Source organism: Zingiber officinale, chromosome 3A (assembly GCF_018446385.1).
Source record: "Zingiber officinale cultivar Zhangliang chromosome 3A, Zo_v1.1, whole genome shotgun sequence".
Lineage (NCBI taxonomy): Eukaryota > Viridiplantae > Streptophyta > Magnoliopsida > Zingiberales > Zingiberaceae > Zingiber > Zingiber officinale.
In genome coordinates this window covers 21,218,785-21,230,815 of record NC_055990.1, presented here as the reverse complement: position 1 = coordinate 21,230,815, position 12,031 = coordinate 21,218,785, and the positions used below count along the sequence as shown (strand labels likewise).

Genomic DNA, 12,031 nt, shown 5'->3' with positions numbered 1-12,031 from the left:
ATTGATGAGTGCTGCTTGGGACATGGAGGACGTGAAGCCCTCAATTGCGTCGCTGGCTTGGCTGATGCGTGCAAGGTTTGCTTGTGGTGATTTAAGCAAGGTCAAGAGGACAATGGTATCATACTGTGTCACATACTGAGAATATTTAAGTTGAAGTGACCTTTTCTTCTTCAATTTCTCATTGATGTTTTGTTCTGTGTTTGTGGAGCTGAATCTTTGTTTCTACTTGCAGTGTTGTGGATGAAGGCAGGCTACATATTAAGTGGTTTTTATGGTTCAGATTGGGAGAAGAGGCTTGAGGTATAAAAGGCATTCAACAACTGGGCACTGATTTTAGATTGTTCTCTTCTTGTACATATGGTTCCATATAGTCAAACCCCAGATGGTTGGAACTCATGTCTTGTTGTTGTTGTAGTTGGATAGGTGAAAGAGCTACAGGTAAACATTGGCCACTTATGTCTTCTTAGGCCTTAGCAGGTGCTCTTTCAATTTTACTTATATAGCGCAGCTTGTGCTTTTGGCTGTCAGTTCAAGCATTACAAGATTATGTTTATGCAGCAACATTTGCTCTGCAACTATATAGCTGATAATCACCACTGACATTTTGCTTGTGGATAAAACTACAATATAGACAACTGTATTGGATCTGTGACAAGGAAACTTGGTATTGTTGACTCAACTGAATTGGATCTCAAAAAACTAGTTGAAAACAAATTTATACATCACCATTAGCTCCTTCACATTACACGTTTATTAGTGACCAACTGATGAATAATAATATTATACAGAGCAATTTATTGTTGACAATTAAAAATAATGACTTAAAGAGTGGAGGATGAAGAACACTCACCCAAGGAAAAGAACTTGATGGCATCCTATCTTCCTGACATCAGATTGACTAGCGATTGGTTTGCGAAGGTGCCCATGTCCCAATCTTCAGTCGCCGAAGATAGTGTCATCAACGATACTACTATTTGTCTCATGCTTGGCCTCTGCAGGGGATTTTCTTGAGTGCAACACTTTGCGAGCCAGGCCATCTAGAGTAAGTGAAGAGATCATAAATGACCTACTGTTTAAGAGATAAAGCTTACATCCCTTCACTGTGAAGGAGGCTTAAAATAAAAGCGGATAAATTTATTTGTGCCAATGTCAAAGCATTCTAATTTATTATTCTATTTGTACTACTAACAAGTAGGAGTGACCTAGGTTGTAGTATTTGGGTAAGCCTATTATTCATGCAGGAGACTTGGGTTTGATCCCTGGCAACATTAATTTATGCTTATATCATTTTTTTTTCAAAAAAAATACAAATGGGCAGGTGTTTTGATTCTTGCATTAATTTTAACGATGTCTGTTTTTACCACTTGTAAGCAGGTGTCATAGTTATATTTATTTAGGTGCGCTATGGTTCCATTTAACTTGGCTACTGTTTAAGCATATATCTATGGTAAAAATAAAAAATAATACATTTCAGTTGTTTGGTGAAGGAAGGTTTCATATTATCCTATTTGAGTGGCTAGTTCCTCACCGCAAGAACAGAGTCGAGTGGATAGTCCTGACCGAGCCTCGGATCAACAAGCTTTTTCAGTTCTTCCTTTGGATCAGGTTTGCCAAGGGTCTCATCAAACTGCAGTATTTTGATATAAATGTAAATAAAATATTTTTTCTTAAAACTTCCTAAAGATCAAAATATGGATGTTACGGATAAAATGCTTAGGGAAGTGGAATACAACCAGAGCAACCAATCCCCTTGATTCTGTAGCCGAGCTATCGGTTTTCACAATTGCGTCTTTCGCAGAAATAAGTTCATAAAGAACAACTCCAAATGCATAGACATCCACCTTTGGAGAAACTTCACCATACTGTGCGTATCTGCAAGGGAAACCAACCGTTGCAAATTAGTTCTTTTATTGCTACATTATATACATGAATATGTGGTCAAATTGATAATAAAAAACAAAAACCAGACTGTCATTCATTCCTAAAGATGAAAATAGTGAAAGCAAATATGTATCTCAAAGTAGAGAAAGGCTTCCATGCTTCTTACTCTGGAGGCATATAACCAAATGTACCAACAAGCCTTGTTTGCAAAGATGCACCTACTTCAGTGAGTTTTGCTAAACCAAAATCTGCAACCTTCAAAATACGTGAATTATCAACGTTTGACGGGAGCATTTATCTTCCAACTCAACAACAAGGGCTACCTTTGCTCGGAAGTTCTTGTTTATCAAAATATTAGGTGATTTAATATCACGATGTATATACACTGGAACTGTATGCTCGTGGATATACTCCAGACCCCTGGCTGAATCAAGGGCAATTTGTACCCTTGTAAGCCATGGCAAAGGCTCTCTACTACCTACATGAAAATATATAAATATATGCAATGAAGATACTTCATCAAGGATTTTTTTTTTCAAATTAATAAATTCAAGGTAGGTTTCGTGCTTTGAGTATACTCTTTACCTAGCCCACGCAAATGCTCACTTAAGTTACCATTTTCAATGAACTCGTAAACAAGGAACAAGGAAACCTCAGTACAGTATCCAATCAAACGCACCTGCATAACATGGCAACATATTCTAAAAAGTTAAATTATTTGACAAAGTGATTGTGAAGGATTTAGTTTATAAAACATAAGTATTCTATCCACTTTAACAGTCCTAAACATTGTTTAAATTTTTAAATGCCGACTCGTGCAGGTCAGCACAGGCAGAATTTACCATTCCGCCCGCTGACTTGTGCAGCATCGTTGAACCATGAGATCCGCCACGACCTCACAGCCAGGGACAGATTTAGGAATTAAGATTTGGATGAGCTTGAAATTAATATAATAAATTATATATTATTATTTAAAAAAGTATAAAAAATTAAAAAATCACTACATTATATTATTGTATTGTTCAATAAAACAACTATAAAGATGAAAGGAAAAGAGAATGAAAATCTGATCCTCTTTTTCCACGGTCTCGATAAAACAAGAATGACTCTTGTTGAAGAGGAAGGAGGACTAGTGTTACTGTTGGTAGGCTAAAAAACAACAAAAGGAATGGAAGGAGGAGGATTGCTGCTCTTGAGAAGAGGAAGAAAGAAACGAGAATTGCCCTTTAAAGCGGTGGGAGCAAGGGTGCTGGGAGATAATAAAAGGAAAAGAGAGGACAAAAATAATCTTTTCAAAAATTTCTTAACTCAGTTTTAAATTGATTGAACGGACTTAAACCAATTAATCTTGGTTTGGTCATAACTTGACCAAATAAAATCCAAATCACCCCCGATTTGAATCAACATACTCCTTATCTGCGCACCTACCCATGGATTTTGTTTGACCTCAATCTAATTTTAAATTAACATCTTCATTTCGTGTTTGCTCATGTTAAATCAATTGAACCAACTTAAACCAATTAAACTTTGTTTGGTCATAACTTGACCAAATAAAATCCAAATCAACCCCGATTTGAACCAACATACACCTTATCTTCGCACCTATCCATGGATTTGTTTAACCCCAATCTAATTTTAAATTAACATCTTCATTTCGTGTTTGATGATTCGATTCAATTCATTTATTTATTTATTTTATTAAAAATTTAATACTTAATCAAATTTATGAATGAAAGGCCAAGGAAGGTGCAGCCACGTAAGGGATGAGCTATAGCCCAGGACTGCCCTTACGTGACTCTGCTCACGGCGGGTCACGGGGTCCGTCGCAACCTTGTCCTATTTATCTAAGATTAATTTTTTCCCTTCATGCTTCCACAAGGTAAACAACGTCCACAAGGTAAATAATGAAAAAGTTATTAGAAAAAGCTAAAAAAATATAAAAAAATTTCTAATCTTATCAAATATACTATTATTAATAAATTAAATTATTTTGTATATAAATTTAATTTAATTTTAAATTGATCAAAATAAATCCAAACTCAATCCAATCTATATCTACTTAATCATGCCATAATTTACTTGGTGAACTTCATTTAACCCTAAATCAACTTTTACTCCATAAAGATCAAATATTTCACAAGACAATATCAAATCTAATTAAAAATATACATCTATAGTAATCGAATATTCATAAAAATATTTCTAATTAATATATTTTATATTTAAAAAAGTACCAAAACCATCTTGGTATAACACGATACGGTACCGAAATCATATTATTCCGGTCATAAATCAAAACTCTGACACGGTTTAAAATTTTAAACCTTGGTCCTAAATATAAAAAATTTATAACAGATAAAGAAATGGTATGCAATCTCAGACTAACATGGGATCAAATTCCAAAATATATGCTTTTGGGAAAATAATGATGTGCTCAACTTAATGATTCCCTATGAATTCCCACAGAATTTACATTCAAATATTTGATTGCAAAAATAAACTTAAAATACTAAAGCTCATGAATTATGATTCTTAAAAACAATTATTTCTTCTCTATTTTATTCAATACATATTTTTATTCAATTTAACCCTTCCAAAAATATCTACTATGAATGTCGACCAGCACAGAGATAAAAAAGTGATCAGGCATGCCGAGGCATAAGATGGACTAAGAGAGTCAGACAGTCTGAACAAGCCTAGTGGGTTGAGCATGCTAGCTGAACCAGTTTGGTCGAGCACACCAATAATGTTCAGCATGCCAATGGTCTAGTAGGGCTAGGCACATTGGTCATGCCAAACCGATTAATTGGGACACTCATGTTGAGCAGGCCTCTTAGGTTAGATTAGTCAATCAGCCAAGAGGGCACCTGACTAGCTTAGATCATGCTAGCTGAGCGAGTCAAACAAAATATTTCAGGTGGAAATTTATTATTGTGAAAACAATCCCTTATCTATTCTACATAAGATTCACATTACTAGCATAAGAATTGTTATTTCGTGTCTATTCCAATCCACGAACCAAACTAAGGTACTTAGTAAGTTCCTTGTCAATTCACTTTGGCAAACCATGCACACAAGTCTTTAGCTTACCGTGATTTAAAAATAACGATACAGGGTGGGGGCATTCCAAATTCACCTTTTTTCTTTTTAAATTTTTTTCCAAAAGATAAGAGTGAACCATAAGCCATTAACTGGAACAGGGGCATTTCAAATTCTACTTACGTCAATGAGGTTATCTAAGGCTATTATTGAGTGGTGTCATATTATGTATTCGTAGCAACATGCTGGATAAAATAGAATACAAATAACAAGTAACTTAACTATTTCAAATATGTTGACAGGAAGTATCATGGTTTGGGCGGTAGAAACTTTTTTTGTGTCCAAAAAAAATAAAAACTTAAACATATAGATAATCCTTGGTGAGGGAAAAAACTTGCTGGAGGGTTGCAACTGTATAACTGGAGAAACTATATAAGGTAAATGTTCACCTGTTCAATATGGCAGGTCAGCTTGGTAAAACAGGCAAACAAACATATTCCAACATTTAAAAATACTTTTTAAACATGGTTAATCTAGTCATACAGGTCAATCAATAGGATTCATATATGATTGGATTCAGATGTATCCAGAATTTTTAAAAAGGTCATGAAGCTAGAACCAATTGGTTTGATGAGATATAAGTAGGACAACTGACACCGCTGAGGTTTCCAGCTGCTATTTAGGATTAGCTATATCAATTTTATCCAACCATTGGAATAAAATAAAGGCCAATTTCAGAAATTGATTTATATCAAAATGCTTCCGCAAGATTTGGCAACAATCAGGATCCCCAAGTGAAAAAATAACTCTCGAACTAGAAAATGGAAAATGAAAAAGGCCAAGCAAAATGTGTGAGTCGACGCATGTTGTATAGAATAATTTAAAACTTACCAAATTCAAGTGATGGACATTTGTTAAGACTTTCAATTCAGCAAGAAATTCATTAGTTGCCTGCATGTCCATTTTCTTGATTGCAGCTTTCTGCAGAAGGAAGATCAAAGATTAGGAGAGAGATTCTGAAAGGAAGAACAAGATAAATTGAGTAGAGGAAAAGAAAAATAAACATTCTTTAGGTGCACTTACAGAGAAGTGATCTTAAGATAAAAACTTATTGGATAACAAATTACACTCTTAATAATCCAAAGCCCATACTCAACTTGTAGGCTTTTTCCTTCAAAACTCCTTAACTGAGTACTAGAACATATTCAATTGCCTAAGCTATAGGCATTATTACACAAACTTTCCATGGATGAGAATATCAGGCAATCATTCAATGCCGTTACGTAAAAGCAGTCCGAGAAATCTCTAATTCCCACCTCAAGAAATTTCTGCTCACAACTAAAGAGTACATCTCTGACCTTGCAAGTTAAATGGAGGTTGGTCCAGTAGTCCAACTATTGATGGTATGGTTAATGAACTACTCTAAATAGTAAAAGTTGATCCCTCGAAGCTTTGTTATCATTTTTTTTCCTGAAATAAAAGATATTGAGTGACTAATAGCTACTCTTTTCATTGAATCTGAAAAGAGAAAAGACATTATGACCCAACACCTCCTCTTGACATATTCTTCCCAAACACATTAGCCCCTTCCAGTCCTTTCTATTCTATGAGAACATGGGGCAACTGGTACATCCTACAGGACCACATGACCCAAAGAAGAGCTAGACAAAACCTGAGCATAATACTCAAGACTCATAAGCATCTCCCAATACAGGAACAGATTTGCTATGGGTATCTGCACCCTCCAGTGTTTGTTATCATAATCATTAGTGAATCTAGTAGCCATGTTATAGAAAAAAATAAACCAAATAAAGTGGTATAAATAAAATAATCTGACTTAGTTTGGTTGGTGGGTGTCACCCCACAACCTAGGGGATCCATTGATAAAAGCAGTTCAAATTCAATGGTATTGTAATTGCGTCATGCAGCTAACCTCTCCTCTAAGCTCCGCATAATAAACAATTCCAAAGCCACCCCCTCCAATTTTATTTGTCAGACCAAAATCATTGGTAGCAGTAGCAAGCTCTTCATAAGGGAATTCCACTGATCTGTCAACAGTAATGCCTGCAAATGGGGAACTATCCACACGGGATGTAGCTCCTGCACTGTATATTGAAGCTTCTGCTTCAAAAAGAAAAAGGGTGTGTTAGCAACCAACAAAGTATTATGACCATACACTCTGAAGCAAAGTTAGGGATAATGAATTAATGGTCTTCATCACAAAGGAGTTTAGAAAGTTTTTCCAAGGTGGATAATCCAAAATTTAGAGACCTGAGTTAATTTCAGGATATTCAAATGTGATCATTCACAATCCCAACATAAACTAATCTCGCCCATATTCATTTGACAGAAAGATTCCAATTGAGGCAAGCTGACCAAGCTCATAATGATTCAAAGAAGCCTCAGCCCTTCCATTAAGATTACAATATTTAATTATAATAATGGCTAGAGTATCAACTTAACTAGGTACGCTAACACTAGTTTTAACCTTACTAATTTTATATCCCCATTAAATGGAAATGGAAAATACATTGATTAGTTCTAGTAACTTCACACTGATTTTATCTTTTATGGCCAATTTCTTACAAAGGATCGGCAACAGGAAATGCCTATTCCCCACCATTTTCTTAGGGCAAAATTGGCAGAATGGAAGCAATGTGCTGGGAAATGTTTGTGCAGCACATGCCCAAATCGAGCAAAAGAGATACTATGCAAACTTTGACCAGAGTCAAAATCTGACCAAAAGCATTTTTTTAATCTGATAAATAAATTAAAATTTACATTTTTAAACAATAAATTTTGTGAATCTAAACTTTCCTGCTATCTTTCTTTACTTCCAAGGAATCACAAATTAAGGAAAATTTTCTTTATTCATTTCTGCAAACTTTTTTTAATGCCTACTTTCTTTCCCTAGCTATTTTACCTCAATGTTGGAGACTGGCCCTACAGTGATAGCATCTGATTGGTGATCCTAGCAAAGAAAAAATAGTATGTGCTTGAGCTATTGTTTCAGCTATTATTGCTAAATTATTTTCATCACTAATTCCTTTTTTTCCATTGTTTTTACGACAAAATGCTCATCAGTAAAAATCTCTGATACTTCAGTTTGGAACTTCGTCACTGCCGTTTACAATGAGAATCCTTATATTAGATCAGAAGTTCAGAACCAGATGAAATATGTCAAAAATCTCTCAGACTTCTACAACATATTATTGTTTGTAAAGAGAGTTCGATGCTTGCATTAGCTGCATCTCTGTCTAATCATTATGCAACTGTGTGGTATGTAGATTTGGGATCTTGACAAGAGGTCCAGAAGTACCAATAAATACTCCTTTGTATGCAGTCCATAAATTATAATGTATCAATAATGTGCCGTAGATGTCTCCGTACATATAAAATATAGGTTAGACATCTTGTCACGATTGGGCATTCCGTACCTGACCGCATCCATTTCCTATTTTGTTTGCATGCAAGTCCCCAAATAGTGACACATGGCAACAGCCTTTCGGGCAGCACATTCTATGATGCCATATTATGCATAAACCAAGAATTGATTTTTTCAGTGATCATAGTAAGCGTAAGGTGAAACAAACATTCCTTTATTTTCTATTTTTTAAAAATCATTGTTCTGCCATAAAAAACTGAACGAAATTGAGAATGTAGAAAACACCAAAAACTCTGAATTTCCAATTCTAATGTAGTCTCAATATAGAATTATGATGGGCATGTAGCATAAGATACCTTCTGTTGGTGACAGGAACAAGGCTTTCTTTGTCTTCTTTCTCCTTCGATGGTATATGTATAAACAAATTCCCAATAGTAATGCAACAATTAAAGCTACAATAATCCCAGCAATAGCACCCCCAGAAATTCCTGTCGATTTTCACAACAGCAACAAAAACCTCCACATGAGTTAGTAATCCAAGGAGATTTACTTTTCCATGACAGATTTATACCCTTCTGCTACACAGATAAAAAATCTTTAAGGTAGAACAGCTAAGAAGACCTATAACCTGCACTGAATAGCATAGTGCAAAATTTGTATTAGATTACATTTAGAACCGTGAAAGTCACTACCGGTGAACATCAATATTTACCTTGAGGAAAGAGGGCGATAGCTTCCAGTTGGGTCTGCAAAATCAAGTAACAAATATTGTAGTCAGTATAATGAAACGAAAATGAACAAAGAAAGATAAGAGCCTGCTACTCTGGAAAAGCAGATGTACAAAATGAAACACAGTTACACTTCATTAAAGTCAGTGGTATGGTTTAAGAAAAGATACTCCAACAGCCAAATTTCCAACAGGGTCCAATAAGCTATATCCCAGTGCATTGAAAACCCTATGTTTGGCGGATGTGCTCAATCGGGTGTGAATTATCTTACTGCCGGAGCACTCTAGACTTTGGAGCTTAAGAGGCACATTTGAGAGCATATGGTGGCTGTGAGAAAATAAGAGACCTGTAGAAAAAGAAATTTTCTTCTTGTGGAAAACTTTGTTGTTGTATAAAGAGCACTTGAAGTGAGGTTTTCCACTTTTCTGAACCAATGATGGAGAGAAGTCTAGGGTTGACCAAGAGCCGAGAGGAACAGTATATAGGTTGTATAAGGTGGCATTGTTTTCTCTTTTCTTGTATTATTATTCATATATTATAGTGTTGTATTCTACCCATCTTAAATTTCTCTTGTTTTGTTCATGTGTGTTTGTGTCCTACTAAGGAGATAAAGATTTCAACATATACCCTTGTGGTTTTTAGCATGTTTTTGAGGTTGTGACGAATATGCACATGAGGGTTGTGAGCTTTTTATCTAAGAGAATTATGGATCCTAGGAGATGCTTTAAAGAGCATATAGAGATTATGGAAAACCAAGAGGCTTCTAAAGAAAAATGTACTTGCTTTCCATTGAGAGCTTTTTTTATGTATGAGGAACACTAGAATTAAGGTTTTCGCCTTCTTTATCCTAAGAGACGCCTTATTGAAGTATTTTGTCTATTTTTCTAATATTATTGCTCTCATATTATATAGACTTAGATTCATGGACTTCATGAATGTGGCTTACAAAAAACCATATTAAATTGCTTTTGTTCTCTTTTTATATGAATGTGCTATTCTACCAAGGGTTACAAAAATTACATTATGCGGCCTTGTGGTGAAGATTATTCTGCAACTTAGATATGCTAAATTTGGATTTATAAGTGTGCAATTTGAGGCGGTGGGATCTAGCAAGTGACATTAAAGCAGTCTTAAACTCTACATTGTGGTACTAAAGACATGCAATCCCATCAAGTAATGCCACTCAACAGTCATGAAGTTTCCACTAATTGAGTCAGTTCCTTGTTGAGGTTTAACAGATTGACAATCCACATACATATTGTTATTGTCACTTTTACCAGGGATATGTACTCAAACAGTGAACTTACTAAACCTCATCAACTCCTATGAAATTATAGAGGACCAAAAATCTTAGGCCTTGTTCACTATAAATTAGGAAATATAATCCAAGATTCCTAGAAAAGTTTTAGGAATGCCCTAGTATTCATAAAACAAGTTTGGCAAATCCAAGAAATAGGTATATTGTAAAGATACTTAGTTTAATTTCCAACACCATTAAATTGATAGCTTATATAATTATACTTCATTAACTAGTCACGGAAAAATCATAATCATAATAGCATCTCTTAGATAGGTTCTTTAATCCCGCCACCTCATGAGATTTATAATTTTTTCAAGTCTCAGAGCATGCTAACCAAACATGGATTTTATTCCATCACATAAATAAAACTCTCAGATAGTAAATCATGCAGTGCTATCTCGTAGGAAGCAGGGTAGGTGATGAAGTCGATTAGGCAAACATTTTTTTTAAAAATGATTAAAAAAAATCCTACTTTCTTGCTCGAGCGAAGTTACTAAATGTCTAAATCGGAATCCAATTTTCTCCCAACATGAAAAGGCCTCACCTGTGGTTGGTATAAACACCGTTCCGGAAGTGAAATTTGACCCGGGGTTATAATTCTGCAGCAAAGCCTCCTGCGAGGTGAAGTTGTAAGCGGCGGCTATGGATGACAGGTTGTCCGGCGGGTGGATTGGGTAAGTCTCGAACAGGCCGTAGGCACTCGACACCGCCTTATCTCCACAAGAGCAATTGACAATCACATTGATGTTCGCCCCAGCCTGCACGTTATTCTCTGGGAAGCTGTTGAAATGGGCGAGCGCAGCCACCGTGGTCAGGCTGCCGTACACGTCGCTGGCGATGCTTGTGTAGGTATCCCCCGAGACGACTTGGTAGGAGAAATTGTGGCCCAGAAATTCGCCATTGATGCAATCGCAGCTGAAGAAGACATGCAGTCGGTTACCGCTCAGGATGCTGTTGAGGTCACGGACGCTGGGGTTGTAAGGTCCGAGAGCGTTGAAGCTGGGGATGTCGAAGAGGGGTGCGATGTAGCTGGCGTTGACGTTGGGGGTTACGTAGTAGGCCCCGAGGGCGAGTTCGCAGCCGCTCCGACAGGCGGATTCCAACGAGGGAAGGAAAGGGGCGAAGGCGAGGATGAGGATGAATCCTAGCGAGCGAAAAGGCGCCATCTCGGAATGTACCTGGAGGAGGAGAACAGGGCCGATCGGAAACCCTAGCGAGTTTCCATGACGATGCTGCGCTGCTGCTTCCCGGGGACAGAGAAAGAGAGCGTGAGACGCAATCACGAAAGTCGTCAGCGGAAGTGAAGTCGTCGGTTGAAGATATTTTAAACTTGACAAATGAGAAACGGCCACGTACAGAGGGGGAACTCAGTACCTTGGTCCGATGGAGCACGGCAACGGATTTCTCGTGCCGGCGCGCGTCCTTTGCTTTGGCGGTCAAACGAAGTTAGTTGCCTTGACTGGTAAGCGTAGATTAGTAGCCGTCAGGAACTCGGACATAAGGGCCCCATAGGCCAGCACCAATTATAAAAGGGTAAGAATTATTGTATAGTGTTGGGTTCTGGTCGTTTTCAAAATATAATTCTAACTGAGGAGGTGAAGTAATTTTTTGAAAAAAAAACATCATAAAATACACGGTTGCTAAATTGGGCTAAAAACAAAACTATTAATATAATAATTTTAGACTAAAATTATATTA

General features: G+C 36.5%; 1 protein-coding gene across 2 annotated transcripts; it reads right to left on the bottom strand.

The window, feature by feature from the left end:
• Positions 1-649: 649 nt before the first annotated feature.
• On the bottom strand, positions 650-11,764 carry LOC122051364 (chitin elicitor receptor kinase 1-like). Of its 2 annotated transcripts, XM_042612471.1 has the most exons (13): positions 11,708-11,764; positions 10,878-11,573; positions 9,018-9,051; positions 8,934-8,938; positions 8,662-8,793; positions 6,854-7,044; positions 5,812-5,901; positions 2,467-2,560; positions 2,205-2,359; positions 2,048-2,136; positions 1,734-1,872; positions 1,529-1,627; positions 650-1,037 (listed from the first exon to the last, which is right to left on the bottom strand). In XM_042612471.1, exons 2-13 carry the CDS (start codon positions 11,497-11,499, stop codon positions 876-878), a joined length of 1,812 nt encoding a protein of 603 aa, XP_042468405.1. In that variant the 5' UTR covers positions 11,500-11,573; positions 11,708-11,764; the 3' UTR covers positions 650-875. The 2 variants fall into 2 exon arrangements, with proteins under 2 accessions (XP_042468405.1, XP_042468406.1); XM_042612472.1 differs by lacking the exon at positions 11,708-11,764 and having other exon boundaries at positions 6,854-7,041; positions 10,878-11,648.
• Positions 11,765-12,031: the final 267 nt, after the last annotated feature.

Coding starts and splice junctions, on each gene's coding strand:
- LOC122051364 (XM_042612471.1), bottom strand. CDS start 11,499: ATGGCGCCTTTTCGCTCGCTAGGATTCATCCTCATCCTCGCCTTCGCC. Junction 2,360..2,466: donor TGAGCATTTGCGTGGGCTAG/GTAAAGAGTATA, acceptor ATTTTCATGTAG/GTAGTAGAGAGCCTTTGCCA. Junction 2,137..2,204: donor ACAAGAACTTCCGAGCAAAG/GTAGCCCTTGTT, acceptor CGTATTTTGAAG/GTTGCAGATTTTGGTTTAGC.